This window comes from Cervus elaphus, chromosome 12 (genome assembly GCF_910594005.1).
Source record: "Cervus elaphus chromosome 12, mCerEla1.1, whole genome shotgun sequence".
NCBI lineage: Eukaryota > Metazoa > Chordata > Mammalia > Artiodactyla > Cervidae > Cervus > Cervus elaphus.
This window is the reverse complement of record NC_057826.1, coordinates 88,647,684-88,675,438: the sequence shown is the minus strand read 5'-3', so window position 1 is coordinate 88,675,438 and position 27,755 is coordinate 88,647,684. Positions and strand designations below refer to the sequence as shown.

The 27,755-nt window shown below is 43.6% G+C and overlaps 1 protein-coding gene across 1 annotated transcript in view; it reads right to left on the bottom strand.

Moving 5' to 3' along the window:
• Positions 1–8,764: 8,764 nt before the first annotated feature.
• LOC122705859 overlaps positions 8,765–27,755 on the bottom strand; it is an 86,524-nt gene continuing 67,533 nt past the window's right edge. Inside the window, exon 4 of the mRNA XM_043921121.1 lies at positions 8,765–16,006. Coding sequence (XP_043777056.1) covers positions 15,767–16,006 — 240 coding nt within the window. The 3' untranslated portion in view covers positions 8,765–15,766. The remainder of the gene's footprint in view (positions 16,007–27,755) is intronic.

Here is a 27,755-nt window from a genome sequence, read left to right as displayed (position 1 = left end):
GCTCCCGCCTCGACCCGGATCGAGCCTGGAGGGGAGTTTTAACTCCAGGCTATTTTGAGCCGTGTAACTTTCCTTCAGCAGGGAAGCTCAGTTGCCCTTTGGTGTGTGGGATTTTAGTTCTCTGATCCATGATCAGCGACTGAACCTGAGTCCCCCCTGCATTGCCATGTGGATTCTTAGCCATTGGACCACCGGGGAGGTCCCTGAAAACTTCACTTTTAAAGCCCGAGATAACCAGCTCGATCTGTGGCGTTACCTAAGTGTACAGTTGAGTGCATGTGTCGAGTCACACAGGTATTTCATCAGGTTTTAGTCTTCCTTCATACATCTGCAGAAAGCGTGCACTCTGACCAAAACTCCGGCTTCCAAGTTCCAAAGTGATGACTGTAACACTGCCATCCACAGATTCCCAGCTAGCAGGTTCCCAGCTACACTTGGACAGCATCTCCGGTTTGCCTTGGGGCTCTTGCTGACACCGAGCACAGGTAAGTCCTAGTTCTGCTGCAGCAGACAGTTCTTCCTTGCGCTGAGCCCTGCCTCCACAGCGCCGGGCAGAGACAGCGGGACAAGAGCACGTAGCGCTTCTTACTTCCCTGAAAGGCATTGTTACGGCTTCTCTCAACTGTGTCCTGATTTAAGATAATCCAAACTAATAATCCTCAAAATAAAGCCATAATACAATTACCTGAAGACGACGAACTTTTTTTTCAAAAACATAATTACAAAACTCTATTTAGTCACCTTATTTATGGATCAGTTGGTGAAAATTCCTGTTAGATACATAGTAACTATGAGCTAAAACTGATTTATTAATAGTTCAAATTCAAAACTGTGTACATTAGCTCTATTTTTGATTTGGATTGAATCAGCTTGAAGTAATCAGATCATTCTTCATCAGATTGAAGAAATTAGTAGACCAAAAGAGAAAGGATGTTTTTACCTACTCTCTAAGACTCTGAACTTTACTTCTGGTATTGTAAGGAAGTACTTTCTGTACTAGCCAGAACAATTCTTCATATTCCAGACGCTAGTTTTTTGAGGGCATAAGTATAACCCATTTAAGTGAGAAAGAAGCAGCAGGAAACAGATGTTCAGGAAGACTTTAGATAGCATGAATGACTGTGGCATTTTGCTCTGCCCCGTTTTCCATAATTGTTTTCTGGGCTTTTGATAATGTGGATTTTGAAAATAAGCAGACTTGCCTTTTCTAATTGATTAAATGGAGCAAAAAGGGAGAAAGAAGAACTGACTCGCTGACGGTAGAAATCTGTGAAAACCCTTGGCAGCTCCCAAAGGTGTTGGTCTTTTTATTTGTTAACAATAACACTTGACTACATTTGTTAACGTTGCAACAATTAGGTTTCTATTTTAATGGAGCTGCATAGTGCTCTTTGCACTTAATCCGCACAGAACATACCAAAATGGCCTGTTCAGTGGCTCCAGTGGAAAAATGCTGGCCAGGGGGTGTTCGGGGAGGCATGATAGGGGGAAGGGTGAGCTGCCCACTTGGCCTGTGAGCTGAGGAGGGGCAGGGAACTGGCCGTGGTTTCCATCTCAGCTTCCACAGAATAAACAGAGAGCAGGCCAGTAACCTTGGCTCAAAGGAGTCGGGGTCTTCCCAGGGAGCTCGTTGGTAAAGAATCTGCCTGCCAAGGTCGGAGAGGCGGGTTTAATCCCTGGGTCTGAAAGATCCCCTGGAAAAGGGAATGGCAACCCACTCCAGTATTCTTGCCTGGAGAACCCCGTGGACAGAGGACCCTGGTGGGCTACCCTGGGGCCACAAAGAGTCAGACACGACTGAACAACCGAACAACACTAGAGAGCTCTCCGCTCAGAGGCTCTCACACCATACCTGACAGTTGACATGCGAATTCAATCAACACCATGAACACTAGCTTATCATTTTTATGTATTTCATGTGTTCACATAGTTAATTTATCAAGGACATTTCACTTTTAATTTAGTTTTTTGTTAAATTATAAAAATTTATCCTTAGAAATTGAGATACAAATGCAACTTTTAGAAAACTTTCCGTGAAAGATTATGTATTTGTTATTAAAAAAAAAAGAATACACTTTCTTTTAGTCCTACCTTTTTTCAGCCTTGTTCTGTGTAGCTGTTGGCAACTCTTATTGGTAGTAAGATGGTCTAACTTTTGAGGCCATAAATGAATCAGAGTGAAAGCAATCTTAAAATTACCCTGAGAGGAAGAAAATTGAAGAGTACCGTTCTTTTTCCTTTGAAGTCTGCTTTGTTATATGTATATAAGACACTCGCACGTAGAACGCTCTGGGGTGGACCCCAAAGCAGAAACAACTCATGACATTAATGGCCATATGCTCACACAGCCAGATTATGGACTGTAGCCCAGCAGGCTCCTCTGTCCATGTAATCCTCCAGGCAAGATTACTGGAGTGGGTTACCATGCCCTCCTCCAGGGGATCTTCCCAGCCCTGGGATCGAACCCAGGTCTCCTGCACTGCAGCAGATTCTTTACCGTCTGAACCACCAGGGAAGCCACAAGATTATCTCAGGCTGTCGTCAATTTGTAGAGGGTCCCCATCTGTGTCTCCTGAGAATTTATGATCAAGGGGAAAGGCTCTGCTATGTTATTATTCTCTTTAATTTCAGTATGCTCTTGTGTCTCTGCATGACTGTATAATTATAAAAAATGTAATTGCCACTAGTTAGTAAAGGGTACCTGATGCATTTGCAAAAACCTTCCCATGCAACTAGTACACTTTTTAGAACTTTTTTTTTTTAATCATAAATGAAGTTTTTATTCATCAGCAGTGAAAATGACAGTGATAATAACTTGAGAACTTGGGATTTGATTTTAAGCATACTATTTTACAACATAAATTGAAAATACGGAAATAGAGATGGAAATAAAGATTTTTGTTTTATTTTAAGCACGTCGTTACTCAGATTGTCTCTGTAGTACTCTTGTGACTCATTCTGTAATGAAAAATATCTGCTGTGAAATGGTCAAGTGTTCAGTACTTATATTTGTGCTAAGACATAAGATCTTTTCAAAGGTCAGTTGTTTGAGGTTAGCATCTGAGGACTACCTGGTTTTTATCCTTCTTTATTTTTGTATTTCTCTATGATTGTGTCATTGTACTAATGCAAGGACATCCTCTGATGCCCATTATCATTATAAAGGCCCTTTACATCCATCTTAACGATGAGTTGCTTAGCAACTGAGTAGGTGATGAAACCTACTGGATTTCCTTGCTGCCTTTTTAGAATACGTTGGGAACTAAATGGAGTGTTTGATTTTTCACATTTTAGCATTCTACCATCTCTGAAGGTTTATAAGCAGTTTAATTTATTTGTTTTTGAATAGGGTTCACTTTTGTTCTTTAAACCCAGACTTCCATGAATAGTGGGTTTCCCTTGTGGCTCAGCTGGTAAAGAATCCGCCTGCAATGCGGGAGACCTGGGTTCGGTCCTTGGGTTGGGACGATCCCCTGGAGAAGGGAAAGGCTACCCACTCCAGTCTTCTGGCCTGGAGAATTCCATGGACTGGATAGTCCATGGGGTCACAAAGAGTTGGACACAAATGAGCAATTTTCACTCCGTGAATAGGTTTTATTTTTGTTCTTCAATCCCAGACTTCCTCATGACTTCTATTACTTGGAAGTTAATTACAACTTTTACCGTATCTCTAAGAGATATTATTCCTAATAACTGAAGATTTGTTTCATATATTAGATTTTAGAGAGCTCAGTCTTGATCAGTCTTTGTAACTAGTCAATTAAAAATCATGCTATGTCCAAAATATAATGTTAGATTACTGTTAAATTGGCATGATTTCTACCTTCAGCAAAGGTGTTTAAAATTCATCTGGAGCCACACAGCTTTATACTTACATTTGGTGTAGAAAGAAAGAAAGTGACGTCACTCAGTCATGTCTGACTCTTGGCGACCCCATGGACTGTAGCCTACCAGAATCCTCGGTCCATGGGATTTTCCAGGCAAGAATACTGGAGTGGGTTGGTAAAGAATCTGCCTGCAGTGTGGGAGATCCAGTTTTGATCCCTGGGTTGGGAAGATCCCCTGGAGAAGGAAATGGCAACCCACTTCAGTATTCTTGCCTGGAGCATCCCATGGGCAGAGGAACCTGGCGGACTACAGTCCATGGGGTTGCAAAGAGTCAGGCACGACTGAACAACTAATACTTTTAATTTTCTGACAAAGAACGGCGGTGTTTGATAAGTGACCAACAGGTACAGAGAGCACAGAAGTTCAGGAAGGAAGCAAAAATCATACCTTTGATGTGATTCAGGACAGGATAACCATGATAGGTTTCTTGGATACCGTAGAGGGATAAGAGAAAGCAGACATTTCTAGATGGAGAAAATACAGCATCCTGAATTCCTCTTAGGTGTACAGAAATGCATAAAGATGACAACATTTGTGAAGGCATTGTGAAGGTTTTCCTCTTAAACCATTCTAATGAGATTAGTATATAATTTAAAGTAGAATGCCAATCATTCACATGTGTTACATCAATGGATGGCTTACCTCATTAAATACCACACAGCTTTTGACTATGTGGATCACAATAAACTGTGGAAAATTCTTAAAGAGATGGGAATACCAGACCACCTAACCTGCCTCTTGAGAAATCTGTATACAGGTCAGGAAGCAACAGTTAGAACTGGACATGGAACAACAGACTGGTTCCAAATAGGAAAAGGACTACGTCAAGGCTGTATATTGTCACCCTGCTTATTTAACTTAGATGCAGAGTACATCATGAGAAACGCTGGGCTGGATGAAGCACAAACTGGAATCAAGATTGCTGGGAGAAATATCAATAACCTCAGATATGCAGATGACACCACCCTTATGGCAGAACGTGAAGAAGAACTAAAGAGCTTCTTGACAGAAGTGAAAGAGGAGAGTGAAAAAGTTGGCTTAAAGCTCAACATTCAGAAAACTAAGATCATGGCATCTGGTCCCATCACTTCATGGCAAACAGATTGGGAAACAGTGGAAAACAGTGGCAGACTATTTTCTTGGGCTCCAAAATCACTGCAGATGGTGATTGCAGCCATGAAATTAAAAGATGCTTACTCCTTGGAAGAAAAGTTATGACCAACCTAGACAACATATTAAAAAGCAGAGACATTACTTTGCCAACAAAGGTCCATCTAGTCAAGGCTATGGTTTTTCCAGTAGTCATATATGGATGTGAGAGTTGGACTATAAGGAAAGTGGAGTGCTGAGGAATTGATGCTTTTGAAGTGTGGTGTTGGAGAAGACTCTTGAGAGTCCCTTGGACTGCAAGGAGATCCAACCAGTCCATCCTAAAGGAAACCCCAATACTTTGGCTACCTGATGCAAAGAACTGACTCATTGCAAAAGACTCTGACGCTGGGAAAGATTGAAGGCGGGAGGAGAAGGGGACAACAGAGGATGGGATGGTTGGATGGCATCACTGACTTGATGGACATGAGTTTGGGTAAACTCCAGGAGCTGGTGATGGACAGGGAGGCCTGGCATGCTGCAGTCCACGGGATCGCAGAGTTGGATATGACTGAGCGACTGGACCGAACTGAACTGAAAGATGTCTATAGCAAACAGACTAATAGTGTTATAATTGGAGTTACACAAGAAAGAATGTGATACTCCAATTCTTATTTTGAGTTAAACCACTGTTCCATTCAGTTAGCAAGTAGTTAGTAAGTACCTCAAAGAGTCAGACACGACTGAGCACCCATGCACACATCATAAACAGAAATGGAGAAGCGATGTAATACAACAATCTTTATGGCATATTTAATACTCCCAGATGGTCACATGATTCCATGTTTCACTTTTACACCTGGAATACGCTGGACATTGATATTTTTTTAATGCTGGGTTTTAAGGCATTTTGTTCCCCTACAGTGAGCCAATCAACCCAGAACCACCACTAAAAAGTCACTCTTTCCATTACACTGTCCCTATTATCATGAATCAGGCAATTCTGTGTGTGTGTATTTCCTTCTAAATTCTCAATTCTGTTCTCTCAGTTGAGTTTTCTCTCCATGGATCAATTTCTTACTGTGTTACTTACTTTATAATAAAAATTCCCCATAGATGATGATGTAAATTCTCCAGGTTTCTTCTTTTTGCTTGGACATGCTAAACTCTTTGACTTGCCACATGATTTTACAGCCATCTTGATAATTTCCACAACAACTTGTATTGGGATTTTTAAAAAAAATTATTGGAGTATTCTACTGGGATTTTAATTAAGATTAAATCTATGGGTCAATCTGGGGAGAAGTGATAGCCTTACAATATTGAAGTTTTTAATCCACAAATCTGATGTATCCTTTACTTAGGTTTTTAAATGTTTCCCCTTTAATTTTCTTCAATAATATTTTGTAGTTTGCAGTCTAACTTGTACTAGATTTATTCCTAGGTATTTGTTCTTTTATGCATTTTTGGTAAATCATATTTAAAATTCTTTTGTTTTCAGTTTCTTTTTATTTTTATAAAGGAATACAATGGATCACTGACCTGTGTACAGTGATCATCTTAAATTCAAATTTATTTTAAAAATTCTTTGGATTTTTGACACAATCATATTGTATACAATATATGATGGTTTTTTATTTCTTATTTCCAATTCCTATGACTTTCATCTCTTCTTTGTAGCCTAATTACACTGGTTCAAGTGTAATTCTTTTTTTTATATACTTTTTTAAATTTTTTTTTTTACTGAAGGATAATTGCTTTACAGAATTTTGTTGTTTTCTGCCAAACCTCAACATGAATCAGCCATAGGTATAAATATATTGCCTCCCTTTTGAACCTCCCTCTCATCTCCCTCCCCATCCCACCCCTCGAGGTTGACACAGAGCCCCTGTTTGAGTTTCCTTAGCCATATGGCAAATTCCCGTTGGCTATCTATTTTACACATGGTGATGTAAGTTTCCATGTTACTCTTTCCATATATCTCACCCCCTCCTCCCCTCTCCCCATGTCCTTAAGTCTATTCTCTATGTCTGCTTCTCCATTGCTGCCCTGTAAATAAATTCTTCAGAACCATTTTTCTAGATTCCATATATGTGTGTTAGAATATGGTATTTATCTGGCTCACTTCACTCTGTATAATAGGCTCTAGTTTCATCCACCTCATCAGAACTGACTCAAATGTGTTCCTTTTTATGGCTGAGTAAATACTCCATTGTGTATATGTACCACAACTTCTTTATCCATTTATCTGTCGATGGACATCTAGGTTGCTTCCATGTTCTAGCTATTGTAAATAGTGCTACAATGAACAATGGGATATATATGTCTTTTTCAACCCTGGTTTCCTCAGGGTATATGCCTAGGAGTGGGATTGCTGGGTCATATGGTGCTATTATTCCTAGTTTTTTAAGGAATCTCCATACCATCTTCCATAGTGGCTGTATCAATTTACATTCCCACCAACAGTGCAAGAGCATTCCCTTTTCTCCACATCCTCTCCAGAATTTATTGTTTGTAGACTTTTTCATGATGACCATTCTGACAGGTATGAGGTGATATTTCATTGTGGTTTTGATTTGCATTTCTCTAATAATGAGTGATGTTGAGCATCTTTTCATGTGTTTGTTAACCATCTGTATGTCTCCTTTGGACAAATGTCTGTTTAGGTCTTTTTCCCATTTTTTGATTGGGTTATTTGTTTTCCTGGTATTGAGTTGTATGAGTTGCTTGTATATTTTGGAAATTAATCCTTTGTCAGTTGTTTCATTTGCTATTATTTTCTCCTATTCCAAGGGTAGTCTTTTCACCCTGCTTATAGTTTCCTTTGCTGTGCAAAAGCTTTTAAGTTTAATCAGGCCCCACTTGCTTACTTTTGCTTTTATTTCCATTACTCTAGGAGGTGGATCATAGAGGATCTTGCTTTGATTTATATCATCAAGTGTTCTGCCTGTGTTTTCCTCTAAGAGCTTTATAGTTTCTGGTCTTACATTTAGGTCTTTAATTCCATGTAAGAAGAATCAATATTATGAATATGACTATACTACCAAATGCAATCTACAGATTCAATGCAATCCCTATCAAATTACCAATGGCATTTTTCACAGAACTAGAACAAAAAATTTCCACAATTCATATGGAAACACAAAAGACCCTGAATAGCCAAAGAAGTCTTGAGAAAGAAGAATGGAGCTGGAGGAATCAACCTTCCTGACTTCAGGTTATACTACAAAGCTACAGTCATCCAGACAGTATGGTACTGGCACAAAAACAGAAATACAGACCAATGGAACAAGATAGAAAGCCCAGAAATAAACCCATGCACCTATGGGTACCTTGTTTTTGACAGAGGAGGCAAGAATAGGAAAAGAGAGCCTCTTTAATAAATGGTGCTGGGAAAACTGGACAGCTACATGTAAAAGAATGAAATTAGAACACTTCCTAACACCATACACAAAGATAAACTCAAGCTGGATTAAAGACCTACATGTAAGACCAGAAACTATAAAACTCTTAGAGGAAAACATAGGCAGAACACTCAATGTCAAGTGTAATTCCTAACAGAAATTACAGTGGTTTCCCCCTCTGATCTTTAATGTGATAGGTTCCATTCCTAAAGATAAGCCACTCTTACTTGCCAAAAGTGAAGAGGGACTAAAAAGCCTCTTGATGAAAGTGAAAGAGGAGAGTGAAAAAGCTGGCTTAAAACTCAACATTCAGAAAACTAAGATCATGGCAAATAGAAGGGGGAAAAGTGGAAGCAGTGACAAGTTTTATTTTCTTGGGCTTCCAAATCACTGCAGATGGTGACTACAACCATGAAATTAAAAGATGCTTGCTCCTTGGAAGAAAAGCTCTAACAAACCTAGACAGCATATTGAAAAGCAGAGACATCACTTTGTGGTGAGCAGAGAGAGCTGGGACTCAATAAAATCTCTTTGGGTTGTAAATTAGCTCTTTGTCTCACTCTCTTTTTATTTTTCCTAGAAGGGACATCTTGAGTTATTGCCTTGCTCTGTCTGGCTGAGTTTCCTTAGTGTATGAGTATTCTAGATTTATCCCTGTGGCTACTGTAAGGTGAGTGCAGAGAAAAGAGAGCAGGCTGGGCAGTCAGGCAAAGAAAAGGGAAGTTTATTAGAAGGAAAAGAGAGGGTGACTGGCCCCTAAGCAAAACCAGGGGCCTCCCTTTCTGATGGGGTCTTTCATATAGCCCACCAATGAAAAATTCTCTGATGGTTAATTTTTAGTCTGTAGTTGAGTCCTGTGGTCGTGTAGTCAAAGAAGTCTGGAATCCACTGATCTCATAGCCTTGAGAAGGTAGGTGCCAGTGGGAAAACAGAATGTTGTTTGGCCAATTTAGTCAGTCTCAAGGGTCACTGTGATTTTATTCTTTGTTTGCAAGGCAACATCATGAGCCATTTCTACCATGAACCCCCAAGTAGACCGTAACATTCAGCCTTTTTGATTTGGGATAATAGCCGAAGGCCAATCTTCCCTAACTGCTTCCTGCAGGACAGGGGCACGTGGGGGTGAGATATGAAAAGCCTGGAATGTGGGTCAAGGGGATTTGTGTGGGGTCAAAGTTTTTGAGCGAGCTAGAAGTAGTTCATGGATAGTTCAGTTGGTAAACGCTCATTAGCGGTCCTGAAGAAATTTTGAAAAAAAGATGCATTAAACATGGGCCAAAAGTTAAAATAAGGGTAAGGAGAAGAAGAAGGCCTAGCAAGGGTAGGACCCAGGGCAACCAATTCCAATTGCTTAACCAGTTTTCCCATGAATTACTGAGGTGTTTACATATTCTAGAGGCCCTGTTTGTCAGATTTCTTGCTGTTTCCTTTACAACATGGTGGCTCAACTGGTAAAGAATCCACCTGCAATGTGGAAGACCTGGGTTCAATCCCTGGGTTGGGAAGATCCCCTGGAGAAGGGGAAGGCTACCCGCTCCAGTATTCTGGTGTGGAGAATTCCATGGACTCTATAGTCCATGGGGTTGCAAAGAGTCGGACACAACTGAGCAACTTTCACTTTCTTTCTTTACGATGCCTGATTTGTTGGTGTAGAAGCATCACACTTCCTCCAAAAACAGACATAGGCCCATTTTCTGCTGTAAGAAGGTCTAAAGCTCTTCTGTTTTGGAGGACCACGACTGCCGGGGGAATCTAGCTGGTTTTGGATAGTGATAAGGCTAGTAGCTATTTCTTCCAGGTTCTCAGTGAGGTCTTTAGAAAGGCTTTGGTAGTAATTTAAAGAGGTTGCAAGTCCTGCTGTCCTGTCCTTCTTCCAATCCCAGCTGCTATTCCTATATTTATCAATAAAGGAATGAATTGAATTGCCCATTTGGGTCAGTTATGAATTAGTTGGATAGGAAGGTCTGTAAGGAATATGTAGTTGCCAGGTTATGCCAAAGGATTGGGCTACTTGTTGAGTGATTTGGGAAATGAAAGCTGGCCCATTATCGGATTGGAGAGAGAGTGGGAGGCCAAAGTGAGGGATGACTTCTCGTATGAGAAACTCAATGTTACTCAGTTTCTGAGGCAGTTTCTGATCTCGTAGGAAAAGCCTCAATCCACCCTGAAAAAGTGTCTCTGACAGTGAACATGAGTTTTAATTTTCATGTTGGAGGCATGTGCATGAAGTCAATTGGCCAGGTTTCTCCTGGGATATGCCCTCGAGCCTGATGTGTTGAGAGTGAGGGGATAAGCTTTAGGACTCCCTGTGGTAAGACTGATGAGCAGATAATGCAAGAGTGAGTGACTTGTTGTAGGAGTGAAAGAATGTTAGGATAGGTGATAAGAGGTCTTCAGTTCAGCTCAATTGCTCTGTCGTGTCCAACTCTTTGCGACCCCATGGACTGCAGCACGCCAGGCTTCCCTGTCCTTCACCAACTCTCGGAGCTTGCTCAAACTCATGTTCATCGAGTCAGCGATGCCATAAGAGGTCTTAAGAGATAATAAAGAGGTTTAGTGCCTACTTGAAGGGCCTGATGAATGTCTGTAAGAATCTCTGTGGCCTGAGATCGGGGAAGGACATAGCAGCCCTGTTTTTGTAACCAGTCTCCTTGTGGTTGTGCTCCCTCTTGTAATAATCGTGTGTTTTCTTCATGGCGGTGAAGGGGTTTTATGTTGGAGGTTACTATAAATTATTGAGCTGGTGATGGAGTGAGACTTGTTTTGCTTCTCTGTCTGCAGTGTTGTTGCCCCATGAAATGAGGTCTGAGGCTCCCTGGTGACCTTGGCAACATATGATGCCTACTTCAGTTGGCATATTAGCTGCTTTTAAAAGTTGGAGTATAAGCAGGGCATTAGTTATGGGAGAACTTTTAGCAGATAGGAGCCCTCGCTCCTTCCAGATGGCAGCATGTAAGTGTATGATGTGGAAAGCATGTTTAGAATCAGTGTATGTGTTTACTCTCTTGTTAGCTGCGAGGGTAAGTGCTCTAGTTAGTGCAATAAGTACTGCCTTTTGGGAAGAGGTTCCCGAGGGGAGAGGTTGGGATTCAATAATTTCAGTGTCAGAGACAATTGCACATCCAGCTACCTTTTTTCCTTCTGATGTCATAGAGGAGTTGCCATCAATATACCAAGTAAAGTCAGGGTTATTTAAAGGTGTTGAGGAAATGTGGGAGAAATGGGGCATCAGGTCCTCTAATGCCTCTTTGCAAGTATGGGTGGGGGGCTCAGAAGAATTTGGGATAAGGATGGCAGGGTTGAGAGTAGGGCAGAGTTCAAAGGAAAACTCGGGAGATTCAAGAAGGGTGTCATGAATTAGTTGAATGCGTGAAGGAGACAGAAGGGTCATGGACTTGTGAGGAAGTCCTTAAAGTCATGTGGTGAACGAATGACAGTGGGTGCTCCAAAAGTCAGGTTTTTACTTTCCTGAGTGAGGAGCGCAGCTGCTGCCAGAGCACGTAGGCAGGCTGGCTGTCCTCAAATTGTGGTATCTAGTTGCTTTGACAGATAAGCAACAGGGGTGAAGGAGGGGCCCTAATTTTGTCTCAAAACTCTTAGGGCAATTTTGTATCCCTCAGTAGTGTACAAAGGGGCGAGAAAGGTCAGGAAGTGTGAGAGCTGGGGCTTGCCTAAGGGTGTTAAAGCCTGAGTGGACATTTGACTTTAGCTCTAGGGGTTCTGAAAGACCTCCTCGGATGGCTTGATATAGGGGTTGTGCCAAGAGGGTGAAATTAGGAATCCAGAGGCATAGATATTCAGCTAACCCCAAGAAGGACAGGATCTCTGCTTTTGATGTAGGGAGTGGTAGGGTAGATATCAGGGACTTTCTATCGGTAGTAATATATCTTTTTGTTGGCAATAAAAGGACTGTAAGATAGGTGACTCTAGGAAGAGAGAGCTGAACCTTGGTGGGAGATACTCGATAGCCTCGATTGGCTGGAAAATTGAGGAGTTGTATAGTGTATTGTTGAGAGTGTATAAGCGAAGGACTACAAAGGAAGAGATCGTCCACATATTGGAGGACAGTACTCAGAGTAAGGTCAACAGAGGTTAGGTCTGATGCTAGAGCTTGGCCAAAGAAATGAGGGCGATCATGAAAGACTTGTGGGAGGACTGGCCCTGTCAGCCATTGGGAGCGATGACTGTCTAGATCTGTCCAGATAAAGACAAGAGGTCTTAAGAGTTTGGGTGTAAAGGGATGGTAAAGAAGGCATCCTTGAGGCGTAGAACAGTGAAGTGGGTAGTGGAAGAGGGAATATGAGAGAGAAGAATATAGGGATTTAGAACTACTGGGTGTATGGGGATGACAGCCACACTGATAACTCTCAGGTCTTGGACCGGGCAATAGGAGCCATTTGGCTTTTTGATGGGTAGGACAGGGGTGCTATAGGGAGAGTGGCTTGGGAGCAAGGGACCCTGATGTAGGAGTTTAGTGATGATAGGCTTTAACCCTTGTTGATGTTTTTGGGAGATTGGATATGATGGTTGATTAGGGAACTTAGAAGGGTTTTTGAGGTGGATATGAATTGAGCATGGTGAGAGGTGACAGATAGGCTGTCTGTATCCCAAACTATGGGGTTTATGGACGAGGAGGGCAAGGGGGTGGGGGAAGAGAAGGTGGGGTTGAGGAGCAGTAGCCAGGCTAGATTAGAAGGTGGGCTTGGGACAGGAATAGAGGCTTTAAATTTTGAGAGAACGTCTCTCCAAGAATAGGAGTGGGGCATTTTGGGAGTATGAGAAAAGAATGGGAAAATGGGGTATCTTGAAGTGTGCAAAGTAGAGGCTCGGTTATTTGTAGTGTAGATATTAAACCATTAATCCCCGTAACAGAGACCTGAGACCTTGGTTTCTCCAGAGGAGGCAGGCAGAGCAGAGTAAGTGGCCACCCACGTCGATGAGAAAAGAGACTGGCTGACCTGCCACTGTCAGAGTTACCCCGGGCTCCACAGAGGTGCTGAGCCTCGGGGCCTGGGGCCCTGGCCACCTTCAGTCCTCAGCGGCGAGCCCGAGGAGGCTGGGCAGAGCTGGGCCGGAGGACTCCTGCTCGGGACCAGCAGGGGATGTCCGGATCCCTGGAGGGGGATTTGGGCAGTGGACCTTCCAATGTCCCTTTATGCCTCAGCTGGGACGCAGGGCTGGAGGGGGCCTCGGTTTAGGCCTGAGAGGGTCCAGTGACTGTCTTTGCCGCAGTTGAAGCAGGGCCCGGGGGGCTTCCTGTCTTTGTTGATTGATGGAAATGTGGAGCCATGTAGGGTGGTGGCTAAAAGGTGGTATTTAACCTGATCCCCCTGGGCCTTCTCTAGATTTGTCTTCTCTTCCTGGTTATTGAAAATCTTAAAGGCTAAATTTAAAAGGTCTCGTTGAGGGGTTTGAGGGCCTTCTTCTGCCTTTTTAGTTTCTTTCGGATATCTGGGGACGACTAGGGGACAAAATGGGTGTTAAGGACAATAGTGCCCTCTGTTGAAGTGGGGTCTAATCTTGTATGTTTTCGTATGGCTTCCATTAACCTGGCTAGAAATTGTGCCCGGTTTTCATCTAGTCCTTGAGTTATTAGCCGGAGTTTATCAAGGTTGACGGCTTTATGCTCTGCCTTTTGAAGGCCCATGATGAGGCAATCCTGTGATTACGGGCTGTTCATCCAGGTCTCCCTGCCTGATAATCCCAGCTGGCATCATCTCGGGGGACAGCCGTGGCCCCTGTGGGCTTCAGTACTGTCTGTCCTGTGTGTGCCTGGGAGGCCTGCCTTACTCGTTCCTACTCTCCTGGGAGAAGAGTGGAGGAAAGTATGATGTAAATATCATGCCAGGTTAAGTCGTAAGACTGGGTAAGATTCTTGGATTCTTTTAGATAATTATCAGGGTCTGAAGAGAAGGAGCCAAGCTGCTTTTTGATCTGAGACAGATCAGTGAGGGAGAGTGGGACGTGAACCCCAGCAAGGCCTCCTGCTCCAGCTGCTTCCCATACAGGGAGGAGAGGAGCCGGGTAAGGAGTGGGGTCCTGAGATGAAGTTTCCTGCTTTAAAGTTGTTCAGGACCAGGTATGGGGAGGGGATCTCGGGAGGGAGGTCGGGGTAAAGCCTTGGGACTCTCTGGTAGAAGGTGGGGCTGAGGTCTCAGAGCTTATCTCAGGCACAGGCTGTGGAAGGGGGGCTGGGAGCGGCAGAGGAGGCCTGCCCTTGAGAAGGAGGGAGGGAGGAGGGGACGTAAGGTGGATGTTGTGAAACTGGATCTGGAGCAGCTGCAAGGGGACTGGGAGCGATAGGGGGTGGACTGTGGTTGGATGGATCGAAAGAAGAAGAAAAGTCTGAACAGGGATTAGGAGACACTGTATGAGGAGGATGTGGCCCAGAGTGGGCTAAGAGCATTTGAGAAGTAGAACAGGATTCACAGAGGGGGTCGTGAGTGGAGAGCGAAGAAGGCCTGGACACAAGGGATCTCTGACCACTTGCTGTTGTGGCGGCAGACGTTACTGAGGTCCCATAGAGGATTATAATCAAGAGTTCTGTTTTCTGGCTGTTGGGACCTATTATCAAGTCTGTACTGTGGCCTGACAGTGTTAGAATAGTAAATAAGTCTTTTTGGTCTAATTGCCCCTTGGAAGCCCAAGGCTTTTAGGTTTTAGAGAAGGCATCCTAGAGGAGCAGATTTTGAGGGCTGGGATTGAGAATTTCCCATCGCGGCTGAATAGGAAGGGTAGACAAGGGTGAGGGAAAGCGAGGAGAAAGGTCCGAGAGAAAAGGCATCCCTGTTCTCAGGACCTTCTCAGAGAGTAATAATAGTCTGCTTTGAAATGGGTGTCCCCTATTTCAGAGTCAGATGGGGCACAAGGCCGAGGGCCCAAAGGCCTTGGGGATCTGAGAGAGACGCTTGTCGCAGTTTCTCGGCCAGGTCCCAGGGAGGGGACCACGGGAGGTGGGCTCGGGAGAGGGGACCACGGGAGGTGGGCTCGGGAGAGGAGCCCACCAAGTTGCGGTGGATCTTCCCTACCGGGTTCCAGCCCCAGAATGTAAGGCAAGTGCAGAGAAAAAGAGGGCGAGTGGGCAGGCAGGCAAGAAAAGGAAATTTATTAGAGGGAAATGAGACGGTGACTGGCCCTTAAGGAGAACCAGTGTCCTCCCTTTCTGATGGGGTCTTTCTTATACTCTGCCAATGAAAAACTCTCTGAAGGGATGGTTACTTTTTAGCCTGTAGTTGAGTCCTTTGGTCACGTAGCCAGAGGTCTGGAACCTGGCGGTCTCATAGCTTCGAGAACGTAGGAGCCAGCGGGAAAACAGAATGCCATTTGGGCAATTTGGTCAGTCTCAAGGGTCACTGTGATTTTGTTCTTTGTTTGCGAGGTCAACATCATGAGCCATTTCTACCGTGAGCCCCCAGGCAGGCCCGATGAGCTCCCAGGGGCACAATTTCCTCATTTGGTGTTGTTTTGACATGCCCGAGCGGTAGTCCATCGTACATACGGAGCACACCTTGTTGGAGCCTTAATCTGTTGGTGAGGTCTTGCTGTTTATTGGTGTTGCTCTTGTAGGTGGTGCTGCAGTGCTCGTTGGGGTGCCCGTGTCTTTGGAAAGATGGATTTCTTGGGATCTAGGACCAGATGGGAGAATGTTAGATCCTAGGCTTAGCCTCTCTCGATAGTTTATTTTCAGGCAATCGGAGACTGTCTACTATCTTTCGTTTTGCCAGACTACCTTCCTGCTGACTGTGTAGGGGGTTCTTCTTACTCAATGGCATTCCTGCAGTAATTAGGGATGCAGAGCATCTTGGCCTGTGGTGGAGATTTGGGTTTTGTATTGTTTTATTTCCTAAAGGTTGTGCAGAAAATTTCCCTTTGCTGTTGACTTCCTGAAAGTCCATGGTGCTTGGAATTTCTTTCTGCAATGCCCACCCCAGGAAATGGCCTGAGGGCAGCAGTCATTGACAACCCCCCAGGACATTTGAATGTTGATTTAAAACTCAACATTCAAAAAACAAAGATCATGGCATCCCGTCCCATTACTTCCTGGCAAATAGATGGGGACATAATGGAAACAGTGACAGACTTTATTTTGGGGGGGCTCCAAAATCAATGTAGATGGTGACTACAGCCATGAAATTAAAAGACTCTTGCTCCTTGGAAGAGAAGCTATGACCAATCTAGACAGCATGGTAAAAAGAAGAGAAATTATTTTGCCAACAAAGGTCCATCTAGTCAAGGCTGTGGTTTTTCCAGTAGTCATGTATGGATGTGAGAGTTGGACTATAAAGAAAGCTGAGTGCTGAAGAATTGATGCTTTTGAACTGTGGTGTTGGAGAAGACTCTTGAGAGTCCCTTGGACTGCAAGAAGATGAAACCAGTCAATCCTAAAGGAAATCAGTCCTTAATATTCATTGGAAGGACTGATGCTGAAGCTGAAGCTCCAATACTTTGGTCACCTGATGCAAGGAACTGACGCATTGAAGAGACCCTGATGCTGGGAAAGATTGAGGGCAGGAGGAGAAGGGGACGACAGAGGATGAGATGGTTGGATGGCATCACTGACTCAACGGACGTGTATTTGAGCAAGGTCAGGGTGATGGTGAAGGACAGGGAAGCCTGGCGTGCTGCAGTCCATGGGGTCTCAGAGAGTCAGACACTGAGCGACTGAACAGCGACTGAGCGACTGAACAACAAGGACATTTGAAGTAGAAATGCCAGTAAGCACAGTTGGTTAGAACTGGACATGGAACAACAGACTGGTTCCAAATAGGGAAAGGAGTACATCCAGGCTGTATATTGTCGCCCTGCTTATTTAACTTATATGCAGAGTACATCATGAGAAATGCTGGGCTGGATGAAGCACAAGCTGGAATCAAGATTGCCAGGAGAAATATCAATAACCTCAGATATGCAGATGACACCATCCTTATGGCAGAAAGTGAAGAACTTAAGAGCCTCTTGATGAAAGTGAAAGAAGAAAGTGAAAAAGCTGGCTTAAAGCTCAACACTCAGAAAACTAAAATCATGGCAGCTGGTCCCATCACTTCATGGCAAATAGATGGGGAAACAGTGACGGACTTTATTTTTTTGAGCTCCAAAATCACTGCAGATGGTGACTACAGCCATGAAATGAAAAGACGCTTACTCCTTGGAAGAAAAGTTATGACCAACCTAGACAGCATATTAAAAAGCAGAGACATCACTTTGTCAACAAAGGTCTATCTAGTTAAGGTTGTGGTTTTTCCAGTGGTCATGTATGGATGTGAGAGTTGGACTGTAAGGAAGCTGGGTGCTGAAGAATTGATGCTTTTGAACTGTGGTGTTGGAGAAGACTCCTGAGAGTCCCTTGGACTGCAAGATCCTGTCAGTGCTAAAGGAAATCAGTTCTGTATATTGTTTGGAAGGACTGAAGCTGAAACTCCAATACTTTGGCCACCTCATATGAAGAGTTGACTCACTGGAAAAGACCCTGATGCTGGGAGGGATTGAGGGCAGGAGGAAAAAGGGGACGACAGAGGATGAGATGGCTGGATGGCATCACTGACTCAATGGACATGGGTTTGAGCAAACTCCGGGAGTTGGTGATGGACAGGGAGGCCTGGCGTGCTGCGATTCAAGTGGTCGCAGAGTTGGACACTGAGTGACTGAACTGAACTGAACTGAACAGGTGGTGTGGTTATCATTACAAGAAGTCTCCACAAGGCGGCAGCACTTTCCCCTGCCTGCCTCTGGTTCCCCAGACAACCAGAGCCTCAGGGAAAGTAGGCTTCCTGGGCTGTGAATTGGAGTGGAATGTGTCACAGCAAAATACCTGCAGCCTTGTGACTCACTGCTTCTCCCCCCTAAAGCTTCACACACCCGACCCCCAGACTAATCCCAACCACGGCCACAGCACCCAGCTGAGGGTACGTAGGTGCTAGGAGGCTGGGCTCTCAGGAAACAGGCTGGAGCTGGGAACCCCAGCAGCACGGGATGTGCAGGCTAGGTGACTGTTGCCTCCATGATCCTCCAGGCTTTGATCCCACTCGGGACTCTGGTCCCAGCTGAGACAAGCAGATGGTCCTGATTTTCAAACGGGTTCAGAAATAACAATAACTAAAAAGGGGCTCAATGACGGGCACCCTGCCAGGCTGTCTGGACCCCACCCCAGTCCAGCCTTGGGACTCAAGCCTACTCAGGCTCCTGGGATGCCATAGAAGCCCAAATGAGGGAGGCTGGAAACAATAAGTTGGCATTGATCTTCTCTCCTTTCCTTTGACTTCGTGCCGATGAAGGAGGAGTAGAGTCAATCTGCCACCCTACACTTGTCACTTTACAGTTGGCTGATTCAGGTATGGTGTATCTGTGGAATATATCTAGTCTTTTTGTTTTTGTTTTTTTTTTGCCAGAGTTTATTGAGGAAGGTCGAGCAATGTGCTGAGCATCTGGTCCTTGTGGGCTCTCTCTCTCACATGCAGTGTTCTGTGTATATGAGGAAGGAAGGAAGAAAAGAGCCTGTGTGGAGCATCTCTTAAAGATGCAAATTTCTGTGTATAGGTGAGAGATAGAGATTTCTGTGTGTATGTGGAAGGGAGGAAGGAAGCTGATAATCCTTGTGGATTACTACTACAGATACAGATTTCTGTGTCTATATTAGTCCCAACCTCCTAATTCATCCCAGGCCCTTCACTTTTTTCTTGAACTCTTGGTTTGAATTTGAATTCTTAGAGTCTGTTTTTGGGTTGTAAATTCTTTCTTTTGTTTCACCTTTTTTATTTTGCCTAGAAGGGATATCTTGTGTTATTGGCTTCCTTTGTCTGGCTGAGGTCCTTTAGGCTATGATCCTTCTAGATCTATCCCTGTGGCTACCAGTGACATAATTTCCTTACTTCAGTTTTGGTTTTTATGGCTAATAGTCTATCATATATATGTAGCACATCTTGTTTAAGCTTAATCTATTGGTGAAGATTTGCTGTCTCTCTGTTGGTTATTGCAAGTAATGTTGCAGTGCTAGTTGGGGTCCATGTGCCTTTTTGAATGATGGATTTATCAGTGTGGGAATGTCAGATCCTAGACCTAGCCTCTCTTGATAGTGTATTTTCAGGCATTCAGAAATGCTTTATTCAGGCATAAGAAATTCTACTTCAGTGATCAATGTAAAGAAATAGAGGAAAACAGTAGAATGGGAAAGACTAGAGATCTCTTCAAGAAAATTAGAGATACCAAGGGAACATTTCATGCAAAGATGGGCACAATAAAGGACAGAAATGGTATGGACCTAACAGAAGCAGAAGATATTAAGAAGAGGTGGCAAGAATACACAGAAGAACTATACAGAAAAGATCTTCACAACCCAGATAATCACGATGGTGTGATCACTCACCTAGAGTCAGACATCCTGGAACTCGAAGTCAAGTGGGCCATAGGAAGCATCACTACAAACAAAGCTAGTGGAGGTGATGGAATTCCAGTTGAGCTATTTCAAATCCTAAAAGATGATGCTGTGAAAGTGCTGCACTCAATATGCCAGCAAATTTGGAAAACTCAGCAGTGGCCACAAGACTGGAAAAGGTCAGTTTTCATTCCAATCCCAAAGAAAGGCAATGCCAAAGAATGTTCAAACTACTGCACAACTGCACTCATCTCACACACTAGCAAAATAATGCTCAAAATTCTCCAAGCCAGGCTTCAACAGTACGTGAACCGTAAACTTCCAGATGTTCAAGCTGGATTTAGAAAAGGCAGAGGAACCAGAGATCAAATTGCCAACATCCGTTGGATCATCAAAAAAGCAAGAGTCCCAGAAAAACATCTACTTCTGTTTTATTGACTATGCCAAAGCCTTTGACTGTGTGGATCACAACAAACTGAAACATTCTTCAAGAGATGGGAATACCAGATCACCTTACCTGCCTCCTAAGAAATCTGTATGCAAGTCAGGAAGCAACAGTTAGAACTGGACATGAAACAGCAGACTGGTTCCAAATTGGGAAAGAAGTAGATTAAGGCTGTATATTGTCACCCTGCTTATTTAACTTATATACAGAGTACACCATGCAAAATGCCAGGCTGGATGAAGCACAAGTTAGAATCAAGATTGCTGGGAGAAATATCAATAACGTCAGATACGCAGATGACACTGTTTGATAGTTAGAAGAGGAAAAAAAAGGTCCACAAAAATAGAACAAAGGAAGTTCCAGGACCAGAGTGAAGACCTCAGGTAAAACAAACAGCCCTCTGGCTAGCTCAATTTACATAGGGCAGGCTGAGGGGGGAGGAGACAAATGTATAAAAGGAGGAAGCCTAGAAGGATTGAGGCCTCTCTTATCTTGTCTTTTGGGTCAGCCCGTCCTCACTCCTCGAGGGTGTACTAGCCTTTGTTTTTCCTAAGAAAACTGAGATGTAACACTGATTCATCCATCGTTTCAAATTTTTGCTGCAGCAAGACAGAACCGAGGAAATTACACGCTCCCCCAACACCACCACCCTTATGGCAGAAAGTGAAGAGGAACTAAAGAGCCTCTTGATGACAGTGAAGGAGGAGAGTGAAAAAGCTGGCTTAAAACTCAACATTCAAACAATTCAGATCATGGCATCCGGTGCCAACACTACATGGCAAGTAGACGGAGAAGCAATGGAAACAATGAGAGACTTTATTTTCTTAGGCTCCAAAATCACTGCAGATGGTGACTGCAGCCATGAAATTAAAAGATGCTTGCTCCTTGGAAGAAAAGCTATGACCAACCTAGACAGCATAGTAAAAAGCAGAGACATTACTTTGCCGACAAAGGTCTGTCTAGTCAAAGCTATGCTTTTTCCAGTAGTCATGTATGTATGTATGTGAGAGTTGGACTATAAAGAAAGCTGAGTGCTGAAGAATTGATGCTTTTGACCTTGGTGTTGGAGAAGACTCTTAAGAGTCCGTTGGACCACAAGGAGATCAAACCAGTCAGTGCTAAAGGAAATTAGTCCTGAATATTCATTGGAAGGACATGCTGAGGCTGAAGCTCCAAGACTTTGGCCACCTGATGTGAAGAACGGACTCACTGGAAGAGACCCAGATGCTGGGAAAGATTGAGGGCAGGAGGAGAAGGCGATGACAGAGGATGAGATGGTTGGATGGCATCACCAACTCAATGGACATGAGTTTGAGTAAACTCCAGGAGTTGGTGATGGACAGGGAAGCCTGACATGCGGCAGTCCATGGGGTCGCAAAGAGTCGGACTCGACTGAGCGACTGAACTGAGACCTAGCCTCTCTTGATGGTGTATTTTCAGGCATTCAGAGATTGCATTATACTGGGTGTTGTCAGTGCGCCTTCCCGCCTACCGTGTAGGGGTGTTCCCTTTCCTCAGGCTCTGCTGCCTTTAGTGTTCGTAGCCTCCTGAGGATGCTCTGATGGGACTGATGGGACTTGCTTTCTTGTTTGCATGTTGATTGGCATTCCTGCAGTATTTAGGGATGCTGAGCATCTTGTCCTGGGGTAGAGGTTTGGGTCTTTGTTTTTTCCGTGAACGGTGTGAGGAAAATCTACCTGTGGTAGTTGGCTTCCTGAAAGCCAGTTGTGTTTGGAATTTATTTCTGTAATTCCTGCCGCAGGACATGTCCTGAGGACGGCTGTCATTAACAGACCGCAACGCTAGAGAAACAGAGGTGCCCGTAAGCGCGGAGGTGCAGTTGTAGTTACAGAAAGTGCCCACAAGGTGGCGGCACTTTCTCCTGGCCACCTCTGGCTCCTTGGGCAACTTGGCTTCCTGGGCTGGGAATTGGACTGGAATGTGCCTGAGCATCAGCTTAAGGGGTTGTGCCTCACTCCTTCCCCCGAAAGCTTCACCCCTCCCCTCCAGACTCATTCCAACCGGGGCCACAGCACCCTGCTGAGGGGCCTAGGAGGCTGCACTCTCAAGAAGGAAGCTTGAGTTGGGGACCCCAGCACCAGATGTCCTGGGGGCTAGGTAACATTTCCAAGGTCCTGGAAGATAGAGGGCCGGGTCCACATCCTTTGGGAGCACTAGGACTCTGGTCTCAGTCAGGGAAACCAGACAGAGGAGGTTTAAGAGGGGTCTCAATTAAGGGCTTGTTGCTTGACTGTATTGACTCCACCCCAATCCAGGGATGGGACCCAAGCCTGCTCAGGCTCCAGGGATGGAATAGCAGTGCAAGTCAGGAAGGTTGGAGGGAATAAACAAGGCAATGCTTTTATTGTCTTTAATTTCATGCCTATGCTATGTTGGAGTATATTAATTTTGCAGTTTTCTGTTTGTTGTCAGTGTATAGCTGCCTGATTCATTTATGACATATAAGTACATATACATACATACAAATTCTATTTATTCTTTTGCCATAGAGGTTTTTGCAGAAGGTCAGCATACTTTCCTGTTCTGATCACCAGCTCTTGTGAAGTATCTAGTATAGACACAAATATCTGTGTATGTGTTATTCCCAACCTCCTAATTAATTCCTTGGCCTTTTCTTTTTCTTTTTTATTGTTTTTCCCATCCCCCTTCTTTTTAATTTTTAAAAAATTCTTGTGTTTGCATTCTCAGAATCAATTTTTGTGTGGTAATTTAGTTCCTTTGTATCTCTTTCTAAATTTTGCCTAGAAGGGACATCACATGGTCTTGTCTTCCTCCGTCCGGCTGATTTCGCTTTGTATGTGATCCTCCAGTGCCCCTCTCTATGGCTACAAGTGGAATAATTCCTAATTTCAGTGGCAGTTTTTCATTGCTAAATAATAGTCCATTGTCTCTAAGTACCAGGTCTTTGCTAAGCTTTAATCTATCGGTGGACATTTTGCTGGGTCTGTGTCCTGGCTCCTGTAGATAGTGCTGAAGTGAACCTGTTGGGGTGAATGTGACTTTTTGAATAATGGTTTCTCAGGATATGGGCTGAGATGTGGGAATGTCAGATCCTAGGGTTAGCGCTCTTTAATTTTTGTTTTCTGCCGTGCAGAGGCTGTCAGTTCTAGTTGCTGTTGCCAGTGTTCCTTCGGCCAGGCATGTGGGGGGTTCCCCATTCCTCTCTTCTCTTTCCCACATATATTGTTTGTACACTTGTGAGAATGGTCGACTGGTGGGATTTGATTTCTTGTTTTATTGATTAGCATTCCTCCTGCAATAATTAGGGATACTGAGAATCTTGTCTTATGGTGGTTAGGGTATTTTTTCTTGCATTTTTTTTTCCTTTTAGGCATGTGTGCAAATTTTATGTTTTGATTGGCATCTTGCAAGTTGGGTGTGTTTGCAATTTCAGTTCAGTTCAGTCACTCAGTAGTGTCCAACTCTTTGCAACCCCGTGGACTGCAGCACGCCAGGCTTCCCTGTCCATCACCAACTCCCGGAGCTTGCTCTAAGTCATGTCCATGGAGTCAGTGATGCCATCCAGCCATCTCATCCTCTGTCATCCCCTTATTCTCCTGCCTTCAATCTTTCCCAGCATCAGGGTCTTTTCCAATGAGTCCATTCTTCATATCAGGTGGCCAAAGTATTGGAGCTTTAGCTTCAGTCCTTCCAATGAATATTCAGGACTGATTTCCTTTAGGACTGGCTGGTTTGATCTCCTTGCAGTCCAAGGGACTCTCAAGAGTCTTCTCCAACACCACAGTTCAAAAGCATCAGTTCTTCGGCACTCAGCTTTCTTTGTAGTCCAACTCTCACATCCATACATGACTACTGGAAAAAGCATAGCTTTGACTAGACAGACCTTTGTCGGCAAAGTAACGTTTCTGCTTTTTAATATGCTGTCTGTCTAGGTTGGTCATAGCTTTTCTTCCAAGGAGCAAGTGTCTTTTAATTTCATGGCTGCAGTCACCATCTACAGTGCTTTTGGAGCCCCCCAAAATAAAGTCTCTTACTGTTTCCATTGTTTCCCCATCTATTTGCAATTTATTTCTCTCATCCTTACCTCAAGACCTTTCTTGAGGCAAGCTGTCACTGTCATTCACCTTGTGAATTGGGGGCGCCGTTAAATGCCTTTGGTCAAGGTGTAGTTACAGAGAAGGTCCACAGGTGGCAGCACTTTTTGATGCCCACTCTGGTTCCTGGGCCAAACAGCGTTAGGAATCGACAGCTTCCAGGGCTGTGAAATAGAGTGGAGTCTACCCGAGCGAACACTTAAGGGCTTGTGTCTCACTGCTCATTCCCCGTAAAACATCACACACACACACACACACACACACGGCTTCCAGACTAATCACACTCACACACACACACACACACACACACGGCTTCCAGACTAAGGGCTTGTGTCTCACTGCTCATTCCCCATAAAACATCACACACACACACACACACACACACACACACACACGGCTTCCAGACTAATCCCAACGGGAGCCACAGCGCCTTGCTGGCTGCCTAGGAGTCTGCGCTCTCAGGAGGGAGGCCTGGGCTGAGAACTCCAGCACCAGGAGATGTGGAGGGTAGGAGACTATTGACCCCAAGGTCTTCGAGGACTTGATCCCACTTGAGTCTCTGGTCCCAACCAGAGCACAGCGGACTGTATATGCTTAAAAAGGGCTCAACAAACACCCTGCCAGGCTCTCAAAAACACAGCAGTCTAGTCTGGACACCAAGCCGGCACAGGCTCCAGGATGGGTCACACCCCACGTCAGGGAGATGGGAGGGAATAAGTAGGTGTTGCTTTTCTTTCTTTCTCTTTAACATCACACCAGCGCTGCGCTGGAGGGTCGTCGGTCTGCAGTGTGCTTGTCTTCAGTGTAGCTGCCGGATTCAGGTATGACGTATCCACGGTGTATCTCTATTGCATTTTTGAACTTTTTAACATAGATAGAAGGTCAAGAAGAGTGCCAAGCACCAGGTCCTTGTGAATTATATATCTCAGATACACACACAGATTTCTGTGTACATAAAGAAGTTAGGAGATAATTTTTGTGGATTATCTCTTAGATACAGATTTCTGTCTTTAGAGATACAGATTGCTGCCTATATAGGGGAAGCAGAAAGGAAGTGAAGAGGAAAAGTTAAGATTTTACATAACCTCCTGCTCGTTTTGCCTCTCTAACTCAGCTTGCTCCTTGCAAAGTCTGGATCACGTAGGTCATGTAGTCTCAGAAAGTGGGGACTTACAATACTGGGAACTGGAGCTTATTTCACTTACCCTTGTCCTGCTCTTTGCAATTGCCCAGCCCCTGAAAACCTGCTTAATCATGCCTGTCCATGTGAAGGTCAGGCATCCCCCTCCCCATCTTGACTACTGTTCCTAGGTGCACAAAACCCCTTAGTTTAAAACAGCCTATTAGCAGCTAGTGTTGCCCACTGTCTGTCTATAAGAACTCTGTGACCTCTTTGTTCAGGGCTCAGAGCTTAGACTGTTAACTCCTCTGGGCCTGCCAGGGTAATAAACCTGATTCTCCAGCTCTCCGAGTGCGGTGCTTGGTTTCTCGAGTACTGGTTTCTGCAACATTTCTGGAGGCCCCAGCGAGATCCAACCACGCCGGCCCCTTGAGCCGCCGGATTGATGGCTCGGCTAGGCTGGAGCGAGGGAACTCCAAGACAAACAAGGAGGCTTGCCACCTATCAGCATTCCGGGGTCTCTTTCAGACTGGTGTTCGGCCGAACCCCAACTGGACTCATTGCAGGGATGGACCACTCACCAGGAATGGCCACAGGATCAGGTAAGGCCCCAGGGCCAGTCCCCCGTCACGTCCTACCCCAAAGGGTAGAGGAGGGGACTGATCACTTCCTTGGAGCTCCCAGGAAGGGAGCAACAGTTAAGGAAACCTGGGGACTCGGGAGAAGGGAGGCGTTGTGACAGCCTCTGAGAGATTGTGAGTGCATGATTGCTGATTGAACGGAGTGAGAGAAATTTTTCTTTTTGAAAACTGCAAAACCAATTCTTTTTGCATATGCAATTAAAAACAATTACCTTGTTAAAAGGCCTGCCTAGGAAAAAGCTTGAACTTAACCCTTTCCAGGTCCTTTAAATACATAGCCCACTTTGCCTAAGACCTCAGCCTTGGGCAAACTAGAACTTCAAGCAAAGAAAAAAAAGGTGTCAAAGAGATATTTTAAATCCCAAACAGAAAACTATAAGATCTCTCTCTGTCTGACTGTCTGGATTTATGTATGTTTCAGTGTATGTCTTTTGTTTTTTTCTGATAATAATGTTGAAGTCGTAAATGAGTTCTAATTTAATGGGCCTAAAGAAAAGTAAGTGCTTATAAATCAAACAATTTCAAATACAAGAAAAATTAACCTAAATAAATTTCAGATTCACAGGAACTGGAAAATATTCAACATTAAATATCTAGTATTAATGTTTGTTTGCTAATCTAATAAGGAAAGTAGGATGTATGTTTTTAGTAAAGAAGGTATAAAAAATAAAATTATATTTTATAAGGGGGAAAGAAAGTAGGTCTGACTTACAGGTGGCTGTTACACAAAGTGATTAAAAGGTTGATGGAAAGTGGACCCTGAAAAAAAGTTTTGGGCTTGGTTAGGACTAAGTTTAAAATAAATTTAATTAAGTTTACGTAAATGAGTTTAAAGTAAGCTGGTGCAAAAACTTGAGTTTGGTCTTTCTCTCTGTTAGGAGGACATACTTTCTTCAGATGCTGAACTACTTTTAATAATAGACTTAAGTTTCTTTACCTCTTAATTGATCTGTTCTATATTTACCTTTGAAATCTTTTGTTAACTTTGGCTAAGTAAATAACTATTATTTCACAGTAACTTATATGATCCTACCTGACCAAGTGTTATAAACCCTTTTGACATTTATTGACAAAACTTCCTAAATAACTTGACTTCTAGATAACTTTGGGATGCTTCAGACGGCTCCTGAGACATCCCAAACAACTATTAAGCTACCTAGGTTCACTGCACATGTTAAATTACATAAGAAGTACTGTTGAAGGGGTGATAAATCTTTTCAGGTTATACTGTATGGTTGATGTTACTAATATAGATATCCTAGAATTACGTGAAATTCATTTATATCTGATATGCCCTGACAAAATATGGTCAATTATAATTCTGGTTATCATATTAAAGTGTTATGACCAGGTTTCTTTGTCAACTGCAATAGAATCAGATTTTAAACATGCCTTCTATGGTTTTACTCTCATGCCTTTAGAAAAATACTGCTAATTCTTCAAGATTTTTGAAAAAGACTTTCTAAGATTAAGCAGATAAACAAATTTTATCATTAACAGTAAGCTGGTACCAGACTGGAATTTGGTCTTCTCTTTGTTTAGAGAAGAAAATTTTCTTAGAATGCAGCTTTTGATAACAGATTATGAATTTCTTTGTCTTTAAGTGATTTATAATTGCTTTTAAAATCTTTTTGATACTTTGGTAAAGTAAATAAACATTAGTTAAGATTGTAGGACATGTAGACAAAGCTCAATTTGCTTCTACAAAAAATAACTCATCACGG